The sequence below is a fragment of the Gymnodraco acuticeps genome, unplaced genomic scaffold (assembly GCF_902827175.1).
Source record: "Gymnodraco acuticeps unplaced genomic scaffold, fGymAcu1.1, whole genome shotgun sequence".
NCBI lineage: Eukaryota > Metazoa > Chordata > Actinopteri > Perciformes > Bathydraconidae > Gymnodraco > Gymnodraco acuticeps.
Window position 1 is genome coordinate 4,958,614 of NW_022989768.1, and position 26,538 is coordinate 4,985,151.

The following is a 26,538-nucleotide window of genomic DNA, read 5'->3' on the forward strand; positions in this document are numbered from 1 at the left end:
GAATGATACTTTTGTTCTTGGTCAGCAGAGGTGAAAGGAGCCAGTCAGTGGTTCCCACTACCAAACAGGATGACTTGTGGATGGGCGAATATTAACGCCACACCCCCCCTCTCTCTCTCTGAGTCCCCGACCCTTTCCTTCACTCATACACCTATTACCCTCCCCATCACACCGTTTCTAACTGATAACGGTTTCTGTTTTTTTGTTATTCTTGTGCCCAGTATTCAAGCATAAAACATTATTTAAGGTTTGTTGGTCAGAACTCTAGTGTGAATGGAGTGATGCATTATTTGTGGGGTGACACAATTACGCTTGTCTTGTGGGTAGTAAAAATAAGGTTAGAGCCTAATTACAATACATGGGGGAAAAAGTCTGTTATGCCAGATTTTCAAAGCCAAGAATCAGACAAAGATCTGGGTTGCAGTCGAATAGTCCAAAAATCAGCTCCTATCGTCTATTCCTTGACCTCTGTGTGAAATGTCACGGGGTTAAGGAATAGTGGATAGGAGAATTCAAAAGGATTTAGGAGAAGAGACTGCGGTGCTTTGAGAATCCGACTGCACTTTCACTATCCGACGTATTTATGATGCGCCAGCGGACGTCATGAATGTGTCTGCTGTGGGGAAACTACAGTTTTCTATACAGCGGACTACAACATGCATTTATAATAAGAATGATGGACTACTTTAAACTCATCTAGAGACTCTGCACCGTGCTCTGATGTTGTTGGCTTATGCTTTATAAACGTGGACAACAGAGAAACATATTCTTCATGACCAAAGTTGGAATTGAAATAAAAAAGGAAAGTGAAACTTATGCTCGTCACCCTCTCCCTCCGGTCCACATTAATACAAATGATCCCAATACGTATTATTGTATGAAAAGATCTTAAAATAAATACAAATGTATTTATTATAAACGTTAGTCCTTAACGTCTATCAGCTGACCAGCTGTTTTCGTAATTGCTGCAAGCCAAAATCGTAATCGAGATTAAAATACGATTAATTGCACAGCCCTATTACACATTAAGCAATAGCCCTTGCAATAGTCAGTTGAACACATGGCTAGGTTTCCCTAAAGTTAACTGGTAATGTAGCACACAGCAAGAGACCTGTTGCTGTGGTTATCTGCCGTTGAATAAACCTCTTACACTGATAATGGTTCATCCGTTTACCAGAACAATGTTTCACATGTCCTGGTATATGATTTTACTGGAAATTACATATGACACATCACATGTTCTCTACTTTTCTGTAACATACAGTAGGAAAGGATACGAGGACTGTATGGTCAGTCTGATGGTTAAATTATCTACAAAACAATGTTTTCATTCTTTTTACCCAGCCTCTATCATGATGTCAGAAGAGACAAAGATCATTATAAAGGAATGTGTAGGTGTTTAAAAAAATGGAAGACCAGAAGAGCGTCTGACAGCTGGTCAATGGTCAATTCAGAACACGTGACATGTTGTTAATCCAGTACAGACAGATCGCTGTCAAGGATTTATTGACCGTTGTTAAGGAAGCTCACATCTGCAGAAAGAAGTCCGGTCGATTTAACTGTATACAGTTTGGCCGAAAAGTTTGCTTTTCGAACTGGGACAAGAAAACAGCGGAGAAGTAACGGCAGAAACCCTCCTTTTTACGCAACGGTCCAGACATCAAACGGCAAAACATATTCAGTTGCCAGTTACTTTGGCATTAGGGCAGCGATATCTAGATACTTTCGAAGGTTTGACATAATGAATTGTGCTACTTTTAAAGCAAGCAACGATGTTTTCAAATCTGTAATCAAAAAGGTCCGCAAAAACGCTATCGAAGCAGTTCCTGCCATTACTACGTAGTTCAAACAGTGACAACGGACTATTTTTGTTAGCGGATGCATGTCATTTTAAATCAATAATAGCCTACTATATTTTAAATCAATACACATTTTTTCTAAATCTATAAAAGCATTTAAATTAATATTGGGAGTCATATCGTTACTTTGTTGAGATTGTGGCCATGTAATAAGCGGGATTATGTGCAGCGACTTGGTCATTATGGGCAAAAGAACACCGACAGGCAGATCAGGAGCCCGACGCAAAGCGGAGGGATCTTGATCATAATGACCGCCTCACTGTACATTATCCCTTAAATAAACACGTTACAAGGGAAGCTTTAGTTGCCGTGTCTTTATTCTCTGGTCCTGCATAAAGTCTAAGTGCCATGTTAGCGGGACATTACGGAGCTCACGCCGTAGAAAAAAATTGAAAACAGCGTTGCGGCAAGACTGAAAAATGTGGTTTGAAAAGAAAACGTGAATTGATTCTTGGAATTTCTGAATCGATTCTGAATCAGCAGAGATAGAATCGCAATTCTTATGTGAATCGATTTTTCTGCACACCCCTCATAAAGGCTGAAATATTGAATTTTATCAGACCATGGGGTCCTTGTTCAAAGCATGTGCCCTTTTTTCACCAGGACTGCGTTTGTTATTCCTCTGCCTGCCACACAGGCTTGATTTGTGAACTGCTTCCTGCTTGTCCTCCTGGTGAAACCTCCTGCAGGAGCCGCTGAACTCTTAAGTCATGTCACTGCACTTTCTTACTTCTTGGCTAAGACCCTAATCTAAGTCCTTTCCTGGTTGTTTGGTTTGGTCATGTGACAAGCTTTAGTAAGGGCCTGATTTCTCTTTGGAATTATAAAGCCTACTGTGTTCCTGGAACATTTTTACCAGTTTTCCAACTTGTCCTTTTTGTCAAATAGTTATACTAATAGTAATTAGATAAACATATTTATTAACAATGAGGCTCTTTGTTTGTAAGGGTTTGATTCATTAGTGATTCGTAATTCTATATTTGGTAAACACGCTATAACCAGGCCAGTACTTACAAACAGATTTGGGCATTGTTGGACTTCTATATGGGTCAACATTTCTCTTGACCTAGACCTGACCTTGACCTGGCCTTTAGTTAAATGTGAAATGTTTTCCCATAAACTGAATTGGTCACAGGTCAGGACTGTCAAGCTGTGTTCACATCATGAGAATGTTTCAGAATATATTTGGAGTTTGTTTTCTGCAGATCTGTTAATCTTCACATCAGGTTGAGTGACTTTTTGTATTTCATTTGTACTATTTTTTCTGTTTTATTGTGTTGCACTGTTGGTGGTAAACCTTGAACCAGATGTAATAGATGAAAATATATGAATATACAGTTTGTCAGGTGTCCAGAGTGACTACCTGTGTAGACTAAACTGGCGCATTTCCACTGCAGCGCGTAGCACGGTTTAAGTGTGCCGTGCCAAACCCGGCCCGTTTTTTTGTTGTGTTTCCACTAGGGGTAGTTCCGGCTAACGGGTTCTTTTTCACAGTTTTTCTGGCCCTCCAAAATCGTGGTTCTTTCTGGGCCAACAACTGGGCTGAATATGCTAAACTAGTGAGAGAATCGCTGGCAAGGGGGCTATAACTACAACAAAATGAACATATTTTACCGTGATTTAATTGTAATACACGTTTCAAAATGATGACGAAGAAAAACAACATACTGATACCGGTTAGTAAAAACCATGAATTAATGCTTTGACAAGTCTGCAGACAAGACGGCAGGCGAAAAACCTTTTTAAAATGCGTGTTTTCTGAAAGGAGATTGGCTAAGCTAACGTTGTATACGCTCCGACCGTCCACACTCACAACAACGGCCTATACAGTAGGGATGTGCATCTCCATCACTGAGGCCGATGCGATGCGCATCTCGATACGTTGCCACGATACGATACATTAACGATACATTTGAAACACCAGGCGATGCGATACGATACACCCCTGTTGCGATACAGTTCGATACGATTTGATTCAACATTATGCGATTCGGTGCGATACGATGCGATTCAACACGATGCAAAAATAATGATACTTCAATTTGGTACGACAGAGGATTTTTGTTTTATTCCTTATATGCAGCAAATCATACATTAACAAAAAAGTGCTTTACATATTTGGTACTGCACATCCCATCATGCCGTTTATTTTTTTACCTTTAAAAGCTCTCCAGAGTACAATTGTATAACACCTCACAGTTAAACAATGTAAGGATGCATTGCTCATGATTAACAATGTGCAAATAACAGCTACCATAGAGCAATGCCCATACAGCTGCCAGCCTGATGTGCTTAACACTCATTCATAGGCTCACCAGTGAGCAGAAAGCGGTGGGTTCTATATGAACAATAAAGAATACAAATAACCTTTCACAAACAGGTATTTCATAACTGCTTACAGTGAGGAATACATTTAAATTATTATTGGCCGTCACAGGCTGCTGTAAACTAAACACCACTCTCTCTGACAGAACACCTCACTGAGTGATTTAACTCATATGTCTAACTTTGAGGTTTCTCTTTTCAGCCGCAGACCCCATGTCGACTCTTTATGTGCGTCGCTAAGTTCCTCGTACTACTTGTGTACTTTAAATCGGCTCGGCATCGTTAACAATTTGCGAGCGATTTTTCAAGTTGACCGTCTGTGCCGCGCACATATACCATCAGGACGTTACTGATGGGGTGCGGCTGCGGAGTGATACTGTGTGTATGCAAGCCCGCATCTGGACGGATCTATGTATCCTGGCTGTAGACCTGTTAAGTAATAAAGATACCTCATACAAAAGTCTACGGATACCTTATTACTCTCCATGACCTGCGGTCAACTATATAGCCTAACATAAAGGACTATTACACCGTCTTTCTTGAACAATCCGAAGTGTTGCCAAACGTTTGATTTGTAGGTATTTTTCGGTGCGCTGTGTTTCTCTTTCTCCTCGACTTCCGTGTGTGTTGATAACTGAGACTCTCGGCCTCCGTAGTGGCGAAGCAAATATCAAAGATCGTCTCTGCTGAGCGTTGACAAGATGAGGGGATTTTATATGAATGAATCGGTTTTTTACCGATGCAAAGATGCTACGCCATCGATGCATCGCGAGTTCAACCCGGTTCAACCCAAACTGTAGCCGATGTGCACTCTTTCAACCGGTGCACTCGCATCTTGAACGTTTATGCCGGTGCACTGATGCGAATCGGTGAATCTTAACATCTCTACTATACAGACATAAATAAACCAGCGACTGTAATCACCATGACACAGACAGTCTGTGGTTTGTACCTTGTCTAGTTTCTGAACAGATATGAAGAGCTGTGAGCTCTGAGTGCTAACAGCTAACGGCTGATGTTGGTTTTGTGTAGGGATGCTCCGATCGACAATTTTGGGGCCGATCGCCGGAATCAGTATCGGCCGATCACTGATCCAATCGAGTGGGCGCGGCCTATGGGAATCTTCCATTTAAAGTGATGTTTAAAACTCAGTTAATGGGGCTCATTCACTGGCGCTTCCACAAACAACAACCAACATAATTATTACATTCAAATGAAGTACATTATTCAAGTTTACATTAACTTTGGATAATAACACGGGAGAAATTAGCAGAAGCTCTCTCTTTTCCTCTCTCCCCCTCTCTCTCTCTCTCCTGACAGCCTGTCAGTATCCGTCTCATGCAGCTCACTGATCCAGTAATGAGTGACCCGATGCTCCGATCGATCGGTGGTCGATCGATCGGAGCATCCCTAGTTTTGTGGTTCCCATTGAAGATGACGTCACGGCTCCGCATACACTGCGTTACTATAGTTACTGCCCCAGCTACTAAACTGTAATGGAAACGCAGCATAAAGGGAGCCTGGCCTACCAGGCAACCATTCAGAAAAAATGTCAACCACTTCTTGGCCTTTGGTTGCCATCAGTTTGTTATGTTATGTTTTTAACATAAATAAATAAGGACAGCAAAATGTGCACCCCAAAATAGATACATGTGAATTATTTGTTGTATTAAGAGTAGGGATGCACGATATTGGTTTTTTGAAACCGATACCGATAACTTCCTGCTTCTCAAGACCGATACCGATAACCGATAATAATATAATATATATATATATATATATATTAAATGTACCTGTAGTTTTTGCACACCTGGTGGTAAAAAAAGACTAGTAGTGAGCAAATGACATGAGCATTACTACTATGAACAAAACTAACCCTGGGGTCGTCTCTGGCAAACTTCTTGCCTTTTTGAAAAGCCTCGTCGATAGGTAAAAGCCCCGGTGCCTTTGCAGCTGGCTTTGGATTCGCCGCTAGTTTAGCAGCGCAGGCGTCTTCGTACGCTTTTAACACACCATCGTAGCGATGGCGATGTTTCAGGTGACTAATCAGGTTGGAAGTATTATAGCTCGTTGCCTTTTTCCCTCCTCGTGGAACTTCTGCATTGCATTTGTTAATACAAATAGCAAGCGAACTAGCTAACTCTGAAACTTTGAAATAGTCCCATACTACCGGCGACATGTTTGTTTACTGTCCTGGCTTCACGGCCGCACACCATTTACGTCACAGCCAGGCATGAGTTAGGGAGCGCTGGATTTGTGAAAAACTCCCCTCTTCCTAAACCACTAATACCACAGTACTGGCAAAACGGGAGGAGCCGAGGGAAAAACAAGCGCCCCCCTCATCCCAATCCACCACAGTATCTTTTTCTTTTTTTACCCAAAAAATATATTGTATATTATCGGGGCTATTAATACTTTTATCGGGTTTATCGGGATGACGTCATAATTCCTAATATCGGACCGATAATTATCGGGCCGATAATTATCGTGCACCACTAATTAAGAGTGATATTTAATTTTTGTTGTGACCAGTCGGAACCTGATACTTAAGTTGCACGTGCATTGGTGTGATTACGGAGCCAGAAAGCGATGCACGTTTACTCACGTGCGCCGTTTGTTTGTTTTACAAAAAATGGCAAAGCAAATTAAGTTGTTTGACTGTGGGGTAAAAAGTTCGGCCAACCCGTCAACATCTCAAATGAATGTTCAAAGTGATTCAACTGATAAAGCGCAAGATGAACCCGAACGAAAAGCAAAGAGGAAAATGTGTAAAGTCTTGGGAGGCGAAATATATAGAGAGGTGAAGTCCCTCCCCTTCCGGGGGACCTCCATGGGACCTTATTTCGGAAAAAGTATGTATTGAAGTCAATGGAGAGAGAAAGATTATCTTTTGATCCCATTTGAATTGTGCAACGAATTACACATATGATTGTCAATTTAAAAGATAATTTTGCAAGTAAAAAAAATAAAAATGTGCCGTAAAACTGTGAAGCAACACATTTTTTTGTGTGAAGCGCTCAATGAACTACAACTCTAGTCTCGCATACGTCACCAACACCAAGATGGCCGTCACGTTAGCACATTTCACCTCTTTCTTTCAGAATGAAGCGAAAGTATTAAAAGAGGTGAAAATCACTACAAGTCTGGCCATGTTGAGAACTGTACATACACAAAAGGGGAGTAGTCGGTTCCAGCATGCGGGACCGGCTTTACAAGGTTTCGGTGAGTAACACGAGTGTAATGTGTAACGTTAATGTCAGCTAGCTAAATTCACTTACGCTACTCTGGAATTTGTAGTCTTTCTAGTTGCGTATTTTTCATAGTCTTATATTTCAACAGTTTTAAGACAAACTGTGACTTTTTTGACATAGAAATGATTTTTTAAGATTGACAAACATCATATGTGTAATTCGTGGCACAATTTAAACGGGATCGAAAGATAATCTTTCTCTCCCCATTGACTTCAATACATAATTTTTCAGAAATAAGGTCCCATGGGGCGGAAGTAGATGGGCGTGACTTCGCCACTCTATATGTACATTGTGGCCGTTTCTCAATCGCGAGTACACATGCTGCAGAGCAAGTATTTCAAGTATACTACGTCATCGAGTGGCGCCAAAGGACTGTTTAAATGCATGTTAAATGCCCAGCATTCTGCGCCACTCTATGACGTAGTACTTGAAATAGTTGCAGCATGTGTACTCGCGATTTAGGGATGTCCCGATCACCTTTTTTTGCTCCTGATCCGATTCCGATCATTTGATTTTGACAATCTGCCGATACCGATTTTTCCCGATCCGATCTTTATGCAATGAGAAAAAAAAGGTAACAGATAACGGCTGGTCATCCAACGCGATGAATTCAGCTATCTTGGCTGTTGTTTCTTTGGCCTTTTCACTGTTCTGGGGCAGTTTCTCTTTCCTTTTAAAAGTCTCTGAAAGTGTTGGTTGTGTCAGTGCCGTTCCCTGAGTGGCCGCTGTGTACTCGTCGTGTTGTTGTTGGTGTTTGTTTCTCAGGCGGCGTGTTAGATTGGTCGTGTTGAACGTAGCTCTGTTCTTTCCACCACGCGGAACCTCCGCCTTGCAAACATTGCATCTGGCTGTTACACTGCCTTTGCTTTCAATTTTATAATACTTCCAAACTCCTGACATTTTCTCTGTCCCAACTCCCGACTCACCAGCTGAACGTAGCCTCTCGTTAGCTTACTGCTACTATTAGACACTGCACCCACTCTGTTGCCAGATTTGAGAGAAATAAGCAAATGAAAACAAGCCCAAAAGAAGCAACACATACATGATGTTGTGTGATTTTAAACCAAAACTAAGGCCTGAGGATGACTTTAAGACGTGAACATGGTCATTTTAGTTTTGTAACATTAAATAAAAAAATAATAATTTATAAAATAAAAAATTCCCGATCCCCGATTTTTTTCTCCCGATTCCGATCTTTTGAAAATCACGTGATCGGCTCCGATCCCCGATCACGTGATCGGATCGGGACATCTCTACTCGCGATAGAGTGGCGAAGTCACGCCCATCTACTTCCGGTCCATGGGACCTTATTTCGGAAAAATAATGTATTGAAGTCAATGGAGAGAGAACTTATCTTTCGATCCCGTTTGAATTGTGCCATGAATTACACATATTATGTTTGTCAATCTTAAAAAATAATTTCCATGTCAAAAAAGTCACAGTTTGTCGTAAAAATGTTGAAATATAAGACTATGAAAAATACGCAACTAGAAAGACTACAAATCCCAGAGTCGCGTAAGTGATGTCACAATTGTTTTCCTCCACTAAGAGATAGCTAAGATCAGCGCCATATAGATAGAATCTATCTACATCATATGTGTAATTTGTGTCACAATTCAAACGGGATCGAAAGATAATCTTTCTCTCTCCATTGACTTCAATACATAATTTTTCCGAAATAAGGTCCCATGGAGGTCCCCCGGAAGGGGAGGGACTTCACCACTCTATAGAGAAATGGCCTCTGCTTCGTTGTGCATTCACTTCCGGTAAAGGTTCCTTCAAAATAAGAGTCCCGATCTTATTACTACCAAAATAAAAGTGCTAAACAAAACTTTGTGAGGGATCTGTGAAGAACATGACAGCAGCTGCACTACTGGTATTTAGTATACCAGCAATTGAGGGTGGACAAACTTCCTACCACTTAAGTTTCAAATAATTGTGTTAATTACTTAATGTAAAGCATTTGAACATTATTTTGTGTCACATGTTCATTATTAGGTTGATGTATAACTGTATAGTATCTTAAAATATAAGGTGACTAAAAATGGCAACCGTATTTTCAGTTTTGGCAACCAAAAGCTGATGTCTGGTTGCCAGCCTGGCAACCACTTTTAAAAGTTAGCGTTGAGCCCTGATACCGTAGTAAGCCGTGTGAGGCCCTGCAGTGGAAATGCACCAGAAACCTCTTTATGAACAAAAACTAAAATGTTCCCAGATTGTTCAGACAACAGAGTGATAAGTTCAAGTGTAAATGCTTTTCATCCCATTCTTTCTGAGCACTTTCAGTAAGTTGGTTGATAATTCTTTACTTATGATCACTACTCGACTACTGAAAATCATATAATTGGCCCATCTTGACCTTTTTATTGAACATTCAAAAGAATAATTTAAATTCATGGCACAAGATTTTCTACGTTAACTAAGATATTTTTTTGGATTGTACTTGACCTTAAGAATATCTTCATGCTTTGTCTTAAAAGCTATATCTTTGGTTTCTTAAAGCGTCTGCTACCTTTCTCCGGTTCTCTGCTTCATGTCTGCTAAAATGAAGCCAAATGACACATGGGATAGACATTTACTGATACCTGTTTGTCGAAGCATTTAGGCTTGTCATCATTTATCACAGCTGCATTTTTAGTGTCCCTTCCATATAACATGGACATTGATGAGTAAAGCAGTCAGACACAGAGGGAGGGAGGAAGTGTGATAGAGGCCTCCCATACTCCCAGCCTGCATGTGGCTCAGACCAGTCAACAGTCTGCGGAAGATTTAGACAAACGGTTTAAAATGTGGTTAGGGATGTTTCCAGCTGACCACTAGTGGTGGCAGATCTGCAGCAGTGGATGCAGAACACCACCAGAGATGTCATCTGGGTAGGAAAGAAGGATAGAAGTGGGTGGATGTTGATGGAAGTTTTGTTGTTGCTGCACAGTGTGTATGGTAATTGGATAACCAGGTAAGTGGAGATAGGACACAGGTCGCAGAGATGATGAGGGTTCTGTCAGGGCCTGCTTTTTAAGACTTCAGCGCATGTGTGTGTAGCTGGGAGTGCAGAGGAAGGGCAATATGATCCTTGTAGGATTCAGGGGCCCACACACAAGGTCCTGGGGAGATCTGGCAGTGAAATTCAAGATGGCCAAGTGGAGAGTGAAAGGGGGGCAGGGGGTGCTTCATTTGTGTATCCCGGATGTTTTTTCAGTCTTGATATGTGCTGTCTCTTTACATATGGCTTTGACGTGGGGGGTCTTTGAAGCAGGTTGGTGGATCTGCAATCAAGATAAGGATCCAGAGCTGAATTTGCCTCATTGTGTAGATCTCATCAAGACAGCATTTTTTGTCCAATCTTACTATGACAGTCCCTCACTTTGGTACATTCAAAACATTTCCAGTAACACATACTTGTATTTTTTTTCCAATGATAACTGATGATTGTAAACTATATTCATATTAGTCTTGGTGGGGAAGCAAATCAAGTCCTGTGTGCATACTTTTCATGCTGCTACATGCCTATCTTTACCTGAAAGTTGGTTTGGAAAATGCAGATCCCTGAGGCTAAAACGAAGAGCTTTTTCAACGTTTTTTTACGGGGTTGAAGTCATGCCGGCACAATCAAAAGACTTGCCATAAATGTTTGGTGACAAAACTGCAAGTATACATTTGTCCTAAACATAGTTTATTAATGCAGTCAAATACATCATCTTAATGTCTTATATGCATGCAAAATAAGGCCTTATAGAACAATTATAGAATTTTCATTATTGACTGTCATAATTAATTGCAATTTTATTTCAGTTCTGGAAGGGCTTCACAGTCAAAGCAATACAACAATTTAAATGGCCAAATTATTCAAGAATTATATAAAATTAGGGCAAGGGTACAAAATAGGTTTTGCAAAGTGAAAGCGTTCAAAACTGATCTTTTAAGGGATGCTAGAGATTTTACTGTGTTTCTAACTGATCATTTGTTTCCACAGTGATCTGAGCATGAACAACATCACCGAGCTTCCAGCATTTGTGTTCAAGAACCTCCCCTATCTGGAAGAACTGTAAGTACATGCCCCGTGTTTCTCCTGCTAATGATGTATTTACTCTTTGCAATGTTGACATGAGGGCTTATGATATGCACCTGGGTATTTGAGTTTGCACTGCAGAACACACAGTATAGGTGCAGAACATGCCCTTCTTCTCAGCCGAAGAAGATAAGCACAGCATTACATGAGGTAACGAGTCACTCAATCATTCATGAAATATAAAAGGTGCAGTAAAGCTCAATTTTAAAAAATAAAATAAAAAATAAATTAAAAAAAAGTGAGGTGAGACATCATTTATTGAAGCAACGATCATGTGACATCCTGTGTTGATTTTTGCTTTTAAGGGATTATCAGGGTGGCAACAGCACATCTGCGCTTTGGGGCTTTGTTGAGTGGCGTACATCTAATCTTAGTGAGTGTTTGTTATTTCTTTGCCCTTTAAACACTCCCCTGTCTGGCTCGGGAGTCAGAGATTAAAATCTGTCTACCTGATATCAGGTAACATGCAGCCCTGAGAAAGCAAAGTGACCAGTCGGTGAACAAACTCCAGCGGTTCCAGCTCCACTGTGTCATAGTCTGTGCGAGCGTAGTATTTTTATTAAGCTCTGGTGCATCTTTCAGCTGCCCAAATCTTCCACTTTTCCATACACCACTCCAATCTGCTTTGTCAAAATGGCAATTTACTTTTCATCGTATTGTGTGGAGGTATGCAAGGCAGGAAGGAAGAGGGCAAAACAATGGTTTCCATGGAAACACAAGTGAAAAATAACCCCACCCCACACCCACCAGGTCTCAGTGCTACCTTTTTCACCTCTAGGTGCTCATGATGGATGGACTGTCGTCAGGGTGTCATTGATTGACATATACCCTTAGTGCATATGTGTGTTTGTTTAACCTTCTCTAACAAATGTGCAGAGTCGTCTCGGTGAACTTTGCTAGGTGACTTTTCGGCTCCAGGGCTGCTGCAGTGTCAGTGAACCAGAGCGGGGGCCCTGAGGGCAAAGACAGGGAGAGAAAGAGTTGACAGAAAGAGATCAGGGAGAGAAAGAGAGGGGGGCATCTTCACACAGGACGGGAGCGGAGACGGGGGAGGAATATTTCTTCCTTCGTAGTCACGCAATCTCCTCCGCTCTCTTACTCTCTTGCCAAAGGCACCACAAAGCTCAGCAGACGTGATGACAGGTATTCTCTGTTTCCTTAGCGGTTTGTTTATAGTCTTGAAGTAATCTCTGACCAATGGTCTCTATGTGTCTTCTGTGAATTGTGGTAATGACATGAGGGTCAGTTTGTTGTCAATATGTTGCCTTTTGTTGACAGAATGATTTAAAGTGCATTTTGTTATTTTATTGTTGTTGTTTTAACCTTTATTTTTATTTCTGTTGCAGCTGTGTATTTGTTCTTGTCTCTTCATCTTATTTAAACGCATGGTCTAGCACTCATTTTAATGAAATGTGTGCTATAAATAAAGATTTCCTTGGTAATTTTCATTGGGTATGAATGTGGCTGAATTATATGGCATAAAATCCATATCATTACAATTAATCCTAGTGACAATAATAATTATAACGTTATACTGTATGGCATGAAATGCTCTTTTGATATTCTTGTCCTGATCAATTATAGTACAAATCGGGATTCTACACTAGTGTTTCCAGCTTTAGACACATTTGTTTTGTTAAAAATAAGCTTGTCTGTTTGATTTCAATGTTTTTTTTGTTGTTGCAGATGCTAGCTCAGCTTCAACACAGTTACCCTAACAGTAGCACTCTCAAAGGACCTTTAATGCTCTTTAAGTGGCCAGCAAGGTCACTTAGAACTACAGAAGAATACAGGATAAATGTTAAACTGCAGGCTGTAAAATATGTTGTAAAATGTGTTTTATTACCATAAATTAACATGTAACCCAGACAATTTATGGACACAGACTTGTAACTTAGAAACCGGTTCGTATTTATGTAATCAAATAACTAGATAGTTTAATATATAGTTTTTAATAAATTGCACTGATGATTTAAACAGGAAGGTTCCATGCTGATCCAAACAGCAGAAGTGCTCCAGTACTGTCTGTGGGAAAATGAATGAAACCTTTCCTTTACTTACCTGACGCTTCTCTCGTCAGGTAATTAAAAAAACTCACTTATAATTACATAATTCCTGGAAATTGCAATATCTTCATTGCCAAGATGGACATAAATGCAGTCACAAGCTGATTATCACAGCCACCTATCCCAACAACAAGGTGTGCACACTGTACATGTGGGAGCGTGTCAAAGGGGAAGGGAGCTTATTTTGGTTATTCAAGAGTAGTTTACTAAAAAAATGAATTGTATTGTTTCTGCAAAAAAAAGAATGTTTATATTTGTTGGTGGTAAATCCTGTCTGTAGCCCTTTTCTGTTGGAGTGCACTGCAGGGCTACTTGTGAATTGCCTTTGACAAAGGTAGACCTGTGGGAGTGGTGTTTCACAAGGAGAGGATTTAGCCTTTCCTCAACAGGATTTAGCACATTCTTCTTTACTCGTCGAAGCCTGGGGGGACGTTCACTGAATCTGCTGAAAGATGTAAGAGGAGGAGAAGCTCTTTATGTTGTGAAACCTGAAGGATATCTGAATAATTTGTCAAACCATGTTTGCATTTAGTGGTTAGCCGCTTGTGACAATGGTTGCAGGTTCTTGGTTGTGTGAGTTCTCATGAAATGAAGTCATATTGACATCAGCCTATGGGTCACTGTATGTTGCAAAGCAAGAATGACTGAACAGCTGCAGACAAGACTCATGTCATTTTGAATTTATAGGCATCCGTGTGAATGTTACAACTTGTACTCTAGTCATGAATATAACTGCAGATTATGTTCTTGTAATTAAATTCTTATTTCTTATTTAAGCTGTCACAAGACATTCTCTTGACAAATTGTGGCTGAGTGGAGGCGCATTGTTTGGTTGATTTAGTGGTATTTTCAATTGTGGATTCCAGCTTTGAAAGCTATTCAATGGGTTTGTCTCAAAGCCAAGTCAAACTGCACTGACAGCCTTCTTTAAAAAGCTAATGAGCAGTCACATCCTCATCTGACAGCTTTGGTCAACCACATTAAATCAAACAGCAAAGAGAGCCTGTGAGTTCAGAGCAGGGCGTCTGCTGTTGTTGGGGTCTTGTATAAGACATAATTGTCACACCAAATCCAACATTTTCTAACTAAATGTTCATAGTTAAATTAAAACATAGAAACAACAAAATGATCAAAGAACCTTTTAGTATTCAGTTAAGTAAGCTGTTTTCTTTATTCTGTTTAATAACAGAATCACTTGCTCTCCTGTCAAGCTCAACCAAGCTTTCCATTTACAAGCACAGCAACATTGTATTCAACTGCATCATACTAGATTTTAATTTAATTAAAAGGGCAGAGTCAAAAATCCCAAAGTGAATCACAATGTAGAGAACGTGAATTAGAATATCACTCAGGAGTGCAGACCCCTGCAAAGTGGTGCATTCACATGCTCCTCGGATGGTCCCATTTCCTGAGGTGGGAAGTTGCTCTTCCAGCTTCATGTTGATCAACATGGACACTATAAAGAAAATACGTTTTTCAAAGTATGTGAATTTTCCTAGTAAGGCAGTTCTTTTCTGATTATTTTAACACAAAATTAATGACCTGAAGCATAGGTGGCTTATGTACATGTTAATGTTAGTCATAAATCGACTGTAAAAGAACCAGATTATAATTTTGATATACGATTTATGTGACTAGCTCTAGTCAATCAATTATTGTTTAGTCTTTTGGATGTTACACTTACAGCAACGTATGCTTTAGTAAAACTTTTTTGAATAACTAATACTCATACACAAATGTAGGGTTTGGGTCACACTATCATACTTAAGATAGGTAATGCCTACAGACTGTTACCGATTTGTGTCTGCATTGCATATCATTGTACATATTTGTGAATTGGGATTAACACATTGTTACCAGCAGTAGATCTGTTAAAACTTTTGTGAACACTATACATTGAAAGAAAAACAAGCTTTCGTTGGGGGGCAAACCTTAGTGAGGGATATTTGGTTACAATATACTTGTAAAAACATGTAATTTATTTGTTATTTTCACTCTCATCCTTAATGTTGATGCAATAATGCGTTTCAGTGATCGAGGTCTCTATTTCAGTGACATTAAAGGGAAACAAACAGAAAGCAGTGTTGAGACTCCGTGAAGGGAACATGGTCTTCTAACACAGTCAGCATTGATTCTCAGGCTCACACCCAGCAGCTCTTGTTGCAGGGAATTCAGCCTGGTCTGACTCACGTTGCAGAGTGATAAATCTGTTGCTAATCTCTCGGGCCAGATAGTATACTTGTGCTGTGTGTCCTAGTCAGCCTGCCCCATGCTTATTTACAACCTTATTTCCTAAACACTTCCTGTTCCCAACAGGAAAGGGAGGTGTCCCCCTCCATCTCAAGCAATTCATGAAAGAACTCCAGAAGCTGCCTCGTGATAAATGTTACAAGGCTACACTTGTTGTGTCGGCTTCAGAGGGGTGAATCAGGTTGTCACTCTCTCTATAGGGAGCACTGAATAGTAATGGTTAGGAGGCTCAGAAAGGGATCTCAAGAGGGGGGATATCCAGGAACAGCTCTAATCTCTTGTGGGTGACAGACGAAGTGACAACAGGCCATGGCACAGACGCATGTCTTTGACACCCCAGGGCCCATGTTCAGCTTCAGAGTTGGAACCTAATCTACTGAAGTGCTGGATGGGGAGACGTCCTTTAAACACTATGCATTGCTTTAAGCTGAAATCAAATACACTCTGTGGTTTGGTTTAAACTGTGTTCCTTTTATGTTATTTGAAACATTTGAGACATTTCCAAAACATAAGTGTGACTCTTTCTCTCACCACAGACGACTTGCCGGGAATGACCTGTCATTCATCCACCCTGATGCCCTGTCTGGACTGCATCAGCTCAAAGTCCTGTAAGCATGCTCCCTCCCTGTCAACACACACAAACACACACTTATGCCTGTGACGGTGTGAAGTTTTCCAAACACTGCGGGCAAGAGAACATTGTGCAGTTTGTGGTAACGTTGCGGTGCTGTCAGTTATTGCCACCCAAACAAAGTCATACCATGTACATTGATTTAGACATGCCTTTTTCCACCTTTGCCCTCAACAGTATCTTTGGTTGTAAAAACACCTAATGGAGCATGCACCCAAGCCCTGGGTAAAAATGTGTTCTGCATAATTTACACGGGGCAGCACACCCTAGTTTGCTTGCACAGACTCGAACACATTGAGCGACACACAAAGCGCTGCCCTGTTGATTCTGCAACGGGCCAAAAGTTCAAAGTCCTGTTGATCTTCAGGTGAGGTCTTGGTTACATGTCTGAAAACACAAACACTCCATGTGTTTGTGTTTTCAACATGCTTTTTACAAATACTGTAACCCAATAAGCGCACATAATGTTAAATACGTAATGTGTCAAATGTTGTTTTTTATTTTGTGAAAAATCATGAACCCATCGAAGAGGCCTCCATTACATAGTCATATAATGTATCAAGGATTATATCATTTTTTAAGGAAAAGTGTTGTGAGTTGAATGAAAATCATAATTTTGCTATTTTACCTTCAGGATGCTCCAGAATAATCAGCTGAAGACTGTGCCCAGTGCTGCCCTGAAGAACCTTCAATCTCTTCAGTCTCTGTAAGCCATCTGACACACACACACACACACACACACACACACACACACACACACACACACACACACACACACACACACACACACACACACACACACACACACCCCTCTTAAAGTTAATTGAATGAAAGGTATTGTCTGCTAAAACAGTGTTTCAGTTTCCATTCGACCTTTCTGTCCGTACTGTTTAAGGGAAACACTCAGTTTATACCGTGCAGAGATTGTAATAATTATGCTGTCAATGTCATCAAATTGATCCATTGATTTGTTTTCATTAGTTTAGGTATCGATTGTTTGGTTATTGCCAAGCCTAGCCAAAGAGCTTCCCATTTTGAGTGAAACATTTCTCTCTTTTAATTGCTGATGAAACATTTAGATGATTAAAGAGGCAGCTGCTGTTGCTGACAGAAGTTGTGTCCTGAATTCCTGGACCGAAAGACGTGCTGTTGTCAGAGAAAGCACTGCAGTGTATTTACACAGCTTACTATCCGAACTGGAATTCATAGTGTTTGTGCCAAACTAACAACCACATTATAGACACTTACTCACACAGATTCATGTTTAGATCCACTAATGTAGGTAGGGTTCTAAGCATATGGTACTGACGTTTTGCTTAGGAATGCACATATGCTAAAATGTGTCTAGTTTGATTTAAAGGGAGTTCATAGCTGATAGCATGACTTTAGACTCTTATTCTAAAAATAAGTGGTGACTTTCTGACGAATAAGTGCATGTATAAAATGTAGTTTCAAATATTTGATTTTGTGCTTTTAATGTTAATGGGGAGCCATAGTGTGTAAAATATCATCAGCATGGACTGGAAGAGATTTTCATAAAATTAAAAGGGATGTCTTTCTGTCATTTTGCAAAAGTGCAGTTCAGTATCCCTGACTGACAGTACTTATACTACATTTTCCACTACTGTAAGATGGCAGTGTGATGAGAGTTAAGACTGTGCACCTCTTCCAAGTCCAGAATACAAATCTAAATTGTTGTTGTCATTTACAGGCGGTTCCCTTCATATCAGATCCTTTACTCCTGCTTCATTGTTTGTTGTTCACAAGGCCCAGCTAATGGTGCAAATGTAGTTCAGTTTTATTCTAGTCTCTTCCTATGTTGCGATTGTTGAGTTCTCCAGGAACTTCTGTTTTTTCACGTTTACTCGTATTGTCAGCTCCTGCACTATTTCCTGCTCCTCTCACCTTCTCTCTTGGTATGATTTTTCTACCACTACCAAGTGTCAGTTTCATTAAGACCATGAAATGTACATGGCTCTATTTTTGCCGCACTCGGGGACTAACGGAGGAATGGATCCAGCTGGAGAAACGTGCTGAAAGTCCAGCTTTCAGCTATTATCACCCCTCTATAAACCTCCCCTTGTCCCTTGCTTCCCCTCTCCTTTTTTTCTGCCGCTCTTCTTTCTTTTTAACAGATGTCTTTTCTCTGTGAGGGTTTTAAGGTCTGTAGCTGAAGTAATATGCTCTGACAGAGCCAGGACATGGTTTGTATAAAGCCTTGGAGAGCTAAATGTCAATCAAGAGTGTTTTTCTTCCAGCCCAGACACTTGAGGAATTTTGAGGGAGGGCGAGACACTCAGGGAGGGAGGATAGCTGGAGAAAACAGGGTGGTGATGGTGAAAAGAACACTTGTGCATTCATCATACTGCTTGAATACAAATATTTACCTTTTTTACCACCAAAGTATTGGCTCCTGGACAGTCAAACATCAGATTTCCTGAATGTTCACATCATTCAACTTTATAATATTGCTCTAGTATACTATATTAATTTTGGTAGGAAATGACTAGTTAAAAAATATATATATATATATATTAGATTTATCTTCTAAACTTCAGGTTCCATGCATTGAGAGGACCTGTTTTAGGTGCGTGCCAATTTTTAAAGGTTCAGGTTGTGACTGATTGAGTTTTATGTTCAGTTATAACAAATATATCTGGTCCCTGCGTTAACACACTTCCAACATCTTTCAATGCCTTCAAAAAGTCCTAAGGTGCTCCATACTGTGATTTAATACACAATTATTGGAGCGAAGTGTGCCGTTAAATGCTTAAATAAGTAGCTAGAGTCCAAAAGTCAAACACAGTGCCATGAGCTTCAGTCAAATCATATTTATTTAATGAACCAATGCTATCTCCTTATTCCCTTCTTTTTTGCAGTCGCCTGGATGCCAACCACATCCTCACAGTACCAGAAGACAGTTTTGAAGGCCTTCAGCAGCTGCGCCACCTTTGGTTGGATGACAACAACCTGACGGAGGTCCCTGTTGTTTCTCTGAGGCACCAGGAGAACCTCCAGGCTCTGACGCTGGCACTCAACCGCATCGCGTACATACCAGACAACGCCTTCGCCAACCTCACCAGTTTAGTTGTGCTGTAAGTTCAATTGCAATTGTTGTATAAAATTCACTTATTTATTTTTTTAAGATTATACATTGATCCTGTGTGGGAGAGATTTCAAAGGGGGAGGGAGAGAGGATGACATGCGTAGAGGGACGGCAGGGCGGAACACCGCTGCATTAGCCGCCATGTTTTTGGCTGGTTGGCTTTTGCCACATCGTCAAGAGCAGTAAAAAAGACGATTGGCTCCAAACCCTCCAGAGCATTCAGCATGATTATTTTGCATCACCAGTAGGGACATTGTTAAGCCATTAGTCACTGCAATATTTCCTAAATAGAAAATTAAGGTAATTACATACCATGGATTTTCATTAATTAGGGCTTTTGGTAAGACGTCATTTAAATCTTCATTATATGAGTAACAAACCGTTTCAGCGTCATTAAGTGAACTAAGCTCCCCAGAGCTGCCAGGAGAACTTTGCATGCAGTCTTCATAGAGCTATACACTAAATAGCTCAGCAGGAATAACCTGCTGGTGCCCTTTTTAAAAAAAAAAAGCTTAATCAACCAGGGACACTGAATGAGAACATGCTCCTGTTGACTAAAATGACCTGAGGGAGGAGCCGAAGAAGTGAAGCTCGTTGGGTGTTAAGTACATCAGGAGAGGAAACGTATGCAAATTCTCTGTGTCAATAAAATGGTAATAGATCGATGTCTCTTTAGTTGGTGAGTAATAACTGACTTTGTAGATGACAGCCCAGTTAGTAAAATGTGACTATACTGCTAGTGCTACACTCTAAATTAAATGATCTGTAATTTTTAATCATATGCATAAATCTGTCACAGCAAAGAGCTTCTCTATGTTTTCTGCTCTAGTTCTGAATGCATCCTGCAAGGGACTGCAAATCAGATTCCAAACACAAAAATACTGTCGTATTTCTTTCATCACCTTACAGTTGATAAGTCAACAGGACAGGTTGCTACTCATTCCCTGCCGGCTTTTTTGCATGCACGCAATGTTTGCAGTTACATTTGCAATTGAGGTTTGATTTAAAATGTTAAAAATACTTTGAAAAGTTGTTTGAGCATTATGGTAAAACCAAGATATTCTTGATGTAAAATGCTAAAACCTTCCTGAGAGGAACTTGTACAAATAAGTGGTGCATTACGAATCTGTTATACATTCACACAAACACCCACACACACACAGACACACGCACGCTCTGAGTGGTATTGCTGCAGGGTTAGTATAAACACGTCAGTAAACAGGAAGAAAAGACCTTGAATGTAGTAGGTCAGGAAAGCCTTCTGCATACACACACAGCGCACAGACACCGGAGTCACAAATCACACTGTGCTTTTTTAGAATTGATTTATGGAACGTCTGACAAACCCATAATTAATGTTGAAGATTATTTTAAATCCATCATGGAATAAAAAATCTCACATATGTGCTTTTCCTTTTCCAGACATCTTCATAACAACAGAATTAAGCAGATAGGAGACAACTGTTTTGCCGGTCTTGTGAACCTGGAGACGCTGTAAGTGCGCAATCATACAGTAGTTAATACGTGTGTGTGTGTGTTTGTATCAATGTGTTTGTGTGTGCTAACAGCCCCCCCACCCACCTCTGCTCCGGTCCTCCAGACATCATTGTGTCCACTTCCTCCTTTAATTGCTCTAGGATAAATAGAGCAAAGTACATGATGCTTATCAAATCTACCCTCCCACTGTTCACTTCCTCCTGTCACACAGCCATGAAAAATGTTTTAGCGCCAGCCTTCCCTAATGGCGAGCATTTACTGTACAACACAGGATCTTAACAGGATACGAAAGAAGTCCTCTTAGTTTTTTGCTTCTTAATCTCAATCTCTCACTTTAAAGTGCAGTTTATTTCCTACATAAGAACACACTACAATGGACCCTTGAACACACAAGGTCTATATTAAAATGTATGTATGTGGTGTGTAATAGTGTTTTGTATTATATCTGTGAAGAGAAGGGTGTGATAGTTTGAGCAGACACCCTCCCTAGCATGAATGAAATGCTGGACTTCAAATTACGTTCACAAACACAGTAGCACTTGAACGATGAGGTGCACCATGTTCCTTTAACCACAGGCAGGTAGCGACTTGTATGCTGTTAGTTTAGATACTAGAACATTTAAAGTTATGGGCTGCTGTGCATTTCATTTGCTGCTTCATTATCGGCTGAAACAATACATTTGACCGATTAGCCCCTTAACAGTAAATTAATTAACGTTTATTCAATAGTAGAGTATTATTTATAGATCTAGAATCGGAGGGATGAAACCCTCTTTAATGGTCACACATGCAGAGCACACAGCACACAGTGAAATGTGTTCTCTGCTTTTAACCCATCCTAGTACTAGGAGTCTAGTACTAGGAGCAGTGGGCAACTATTGTACAGCGCCCGGGGAGCAATGGGAGTGGGGGGGGAAGGGGTTGTCCGGTGCCTTGCTCAAGGGCACCACGGCAGGGCAGGAGGTGAACTGGGACCTCTCCAAGTAGCAGTCCACACTCCATATTTAGGTCTGTTCGGGGACTTGAACCGGAGACCCTACGGCTCACAGTCCAAGCCCCTACTGACTGAGCCACTGCCGAAATGTATTTAGTTTATGTAATTTATCAAGCATTTGGCCGTTTCTTGTTCATCAAATGTGAGGATTTGCTGCTTTTCTCGTGTTTCCTTACTTTGAAAAGATTTTTAGTATGGGACAAAGGGAGGAAAATATAGATTCGATGCAACACTTGCTCTTTGGTTTAGTTCCTTACACTATAGAGTGATAGAAATTAAATTCTGACTTTTAACAGACTTAAAAGTCTGTTTATAACTTGCATTACACTGGGCTTAGATTCCCATAAAGCAATGGAAAAGGGTTAAGATAGTAGGGTTATGTATTACTTGATAGTCAGTTATTTCAAAGTTATTGCTTCTAAAAAGGTAGATTATTCAGAACCATTGGCAAATCCGATATTGTTTTTAGGATTATTACAATGCGAGTTATCCTAGTCATTAATAAGTAGCGTGCTTGTTGCTTTCACAGAGAGAACCAGATAATGTAGCACTCCTTTTAGCAATGCTTAGTCACAGTATAGAAGTAAGTGGGATGGATTGTTACATCATAATATAAGAAACCAGGGCTGACTTCCTGCTTCTCTCTCCGTCTCATCATAGAGATCTTAACTTCAATAACCTGATGGTTTTTCCCAAAGCTATAGAGGCCCTGCCCAAACTGAAGGAACTGTGAGTATATCATCCTGCTTCTTTTCTGTGAGGGAAACATGTTATACTTACACTAATGTCAATGACCAGTTAACTCATCAGAGCATAAAGAACACTTTTTAATATCTTTGTATTTGTTATGTTGTGAAAATAACCTACCCTCCTCTTCTGAGCCAGTGAATTCATACACTTACACAAGTTGTGTGGTTTAAAAGTCCATACTCGCATTCATATCTAGTGAATGTGATCAATACATACTGATAGATTTGCTGAAGTCTTTTGCAACTTATTTCAACTCATTTGTTTTATTTTGAAAGTTACAAGCCCAAATAATTTTCTGTTTCAGGCTAAGCACTTGTATTGTTTAATACAATTATTATATCTATTAAACTCATTGACAGATTTCTGTATTGGAAACTAAGAGTTGCATTTTGTTTGCAGAACTGTGTGGCTTTTGCATCAATGCTTTTAGTATCCATATTTTTGGTTATGCATATGTGACCTTGACATTTTCCTTGCAGCGGGTTTCACAGCAACGATATTGCTGCCATACCTGAAGGGGCCTTCCATAACAACCCCCTGCTGCGCACCATGTAAGGTCAAACTCACTGACACCACTTAGAAGCTCACATAGCACAGTAATGACTCACATTTGTACAAGTGCTCCCATGCACAATGCACAGCATGCTTCCTGAAAGGCGCAGTTACAGTCTGAGCTGACAGCGCGAGGCTTCAGTAGACGAATGTCCAGAAGATGGTGCCATTCTCGCATAATAAATTATTTAGGTTTTGAACTCTCCCCCTCTGCTCTTGCTACCCTCACAGACACCTTTACGACAACCCTCTGTCCTTGGTGGGCGCCTCGGCTTTCCAGAATCTGTCCGACCTGCACTCCCTGTAAGTCGTGACACATCAGTGTTAACAAGTTTTGACTCCTTAGCTATTGGTGACTGACACATTTTACTTTATTTATTCCAAAGGGTACTTTTTAATCTATTCTCACTCATGCTTTGATGTTCCTGACTGTGATCTTACAATGTGTTACCGTATGTGTTTCAGGATGCTGCGCGGGGCCAGCATGATGCAGGACTTCCCCATCCTTACGTCGACTAATAACCTTGAGAGTCTGTGAGTAAACTTGTATGCAGCATCGGTTCATGCTTGTGCTTTAGTGCGTCTCCTGGGTGACTGATTCTATATTTTATTTCCAGGACCCTGTCAGGAACCAAGATATCTTCCATCCCTGCTAATCTTTGCGAGGACCTCAAGCTGCTCTATACGCTGTAAGAGACTTTTCCTCTCCTGCCACCTGCAGTATCGCCTAGAATATATTTTCTACAAAGCACTCTACCTGCTGTTCATTTGTGATCATGATGAACTCACCAGGACAGTCAGATACTATGGTTTAACACTGCTGTCTCAGAATTTGGATTCCCATACACTTAAAAAATGTGGTGCTCTAGAAAAGTGATCACACTGAAGTATAGGGGCCTTTCTCATTTTAAATAGTCCCAGTTATCTAATTGTTTGTTTTCCTCCATCAGAGACTTGTCCTACAATGAGATCAAGGAGCTGCCTTCCCTGCAGAGCTGCGTCCGGCTGCAGGAGATGTGAGTGTTGAACATGTCACTTCACATATATCAAAATCTTAGAAGACATTTTTAAGGTATGTTATAAAAACAATTGAAGTAACAAAGGTAATCGTGAGCTTGTTTTTAATCTGTTCAAATTCTGTTTTCAATCTACAGAAGCTTTCAGCACAACCGCATTGACCAACTTGACAGGGACACTTTCCAAGGTCTCTCTGCTCTCCGTTTGCTGTAAGTCCACTCAGTCACACACTCGTTTGCACACAGACAAATATTAGTTTTGTATGCCTGGTTGACTGTGTTGTTATTCTACACAGAGACCTGAGCAGAAATGATATCCGAGTCATCCACAGAGATGCTTTCCTCTCCCTCGCTGCACTCACCAACCTGTGAGTACGACCTGTAGTATTATTTGATCACCTGCCATCATTATGAGTACAGAACACAAATCATCGCCTGGTTTGATTGTTCTTGTTGAACAGAATAAAATGTCTTATGTATAATCTTTTTTCCTTTTTGTTTTTGCAGAGATCTGAGTATGAACTCTCTGACTGTGATTCCTACCACTGGACTGAGTGCGCTCAGTCAGTTGAAACTCTCAGGAAACCCGGAAATGAAAAATGTGCTGAAAGCAAAAAACCTGCCAAAGCTGAGGTGAGGAAGAGCTTCTCTGTTCGCTATCAAGTTCTGTTGGTTGTGTCTCGTGTTTGCTGCTGAATTTGATATTAAAATGTATCAATTTCATTTCCTGCGGACTTTAGTTGCATATGATTCCCACATTTTACCTCCTTGTTTTTGGCAATACAGGCACAAAATTACCAGACAATTACTTTACAAATATTTGAAAGCAATGTGATTTGTTGAAAGTTAAACAAAAATCGATTCATATTGTAATAAGTTTATCAAAAAGAATCAAATAAAAGATCTACACGTGTTGGGTACGCGATTGTAAAAATGTGTTATCAAAAAAGAAAGATCACATCTTTACAGGACATGGCCCATGCACAGGTAAGGCCAATTTCTAAAGACTGCTTTTCCTGCCATCAAAATTGTTATGCAAATTATATGAAATAAATGTTCCTCTATTTCTTAAATGTATATATGTTTTGTTCCTCCGTGATCATAACAATGTTGGAGTCTGGAGAGTACTGAATCTTAAACAAACTTGCTGTGACACAAAAGTTCAAAATGATGAGGAAAACATAGCTGTCCTGCACAAACTCAAACTAAGCAGTTGCGTTGTTGTTAAACAATACAGCAGATGAACTGGATCCTTGCCAATGGTAACTTTGGAGATAAAATAAATTGGAGTAATCCTGAAGTAAACAAAAAGAGCAGAAAAACATTCAAATATTACTAATGAAACCTATCAAAAGAGACAAATATTTGCTGTCAAACACTTAATTTATGTTTTCCCTAATAAGGTATTACAAGACCTCAGCAGGATGCTAACAGGTTTTCTTGATGATCATTGTTTGTTTGCAGGTCGATCTCTGTCCCTTATGCCTACCAGTGCTGTGCATTCGTCGGATGTGACTCCATGACGAGTTCTTCTGAGGAAAATGACCTAAAGAAATCAGCAGGTAGGACAGCTGCACGCCTGCGCTTTTCCCCTCCAAGAGTTGATATGTTAGCTAAACCTTTTTTGTTTTGTTTACATTAAAGCATCTACAAATATCAACAAAGAGTTTGATATAAGCCTCAAGGCATATGAGCATACAAATAACATTCTTTCCTCCCAGACACCGGTTCAACGGTTTTGGGGAGGACATATTTACATTTCTTTATTTTCAAGGGAAATGTGCATTTTATAGCATTTATATACATCCTTAAACTACACAATCATTTGTCAAAGTTAGAGACCTGCCATTGACTTAATTTATTTGCTTTACATTTTGTTATTTTAATATAAATAAAGAACGTTTACAACAACTGTAATTATTACTATTTAAGTTTAACAGAACATGTGTTTCAGTCTCTACAAGATGTTATGTTATTTTCTTGGAAAGCTGATGGTGATATAGCAGAAACAAGAATCTGGAAACCAACTGACTACTTTTTTGTTCTTACATTTATTTAATTTTTTTTAGGCGGGGAGGATGTGGAAAGAATGTCAATGATTATGCATTGCTCTCCTTCTCCAGGTAAGAATGAAACCGCTTTTTATTTATTTCATTATGTGTCAGTAAATCA

The 26,538-nt window shown here is 40.1% G+C and overlaps 1 protein-coding gene across 2 annotated transcripts in view; it reads left to right on the plus strand.

Moving 5' to 3' along the window:
- lgr4 (leucine-rich repeat containing G protein-coupled receptor 4) overlaps nt 1-26,538 on the plus strand; it is a 34,677-nt gene that overhangs the window by 3,914 nt on the left and 4,225 nt on the right. Inside the window, exons 2-17 of one of the 2 annotated variants that reach the window (XM_034217153.1) lie at nt 11,409-11,480; nt 16,357-16,428; nt 17,086-17,157; nt 19,331-19,546; nt 20,980-21,051; nt 22,709-22,777; nt 23,278-23,349; nt 23,582-23,653; nt 23,816-23,884; nt 23,968-24,039; nt 24,301-24,366; nt 24,505-24,576; nt 24,663-24,734; nt 24,874-24,999; nt 25,831-25,928; nt 26,436-26,489. In XM_034217153.1, coding sequence (XP_034073044.1) covers nt 11,409-11,480; nt 16,357-16,428; nt 17,086-17,157; nt 19,331-19,546; nt 20,980-21,051; nt 22,709-22,777; nt 23,278-23,349; nt 23,582-23,653; nt 23,816-23,884; nt 23,968-24,039; nt 24,301-24,366; nt 24,505-24,576; nt 24,663-24,734; nt 24,874-24,999; nt 25,831-25,928; nt 26,436-26,489 — 1,346 coding nt within the window. The remainder of the gene's footprint in view (nt 1-11,408; nt 11,481-16,356; nt 16,429-17,085; nt 17,158-19,330; nt 19,547-20,979; nt 21,052-22,708; nt 22,778-23,277; nt 23,350-23,581; nt 23,654-23,815; nt 23,885-23,967; nt 24,040-24,300; nt 24,367-24,504; nt 24,577-24,662; nt 24,735-24,873; nt 25,000-25,830; nt 25,929-26,435; nt 26,490-26,538) is intronic. The other variant, XM_034217161.1, reaches the window with a different exon arrangement.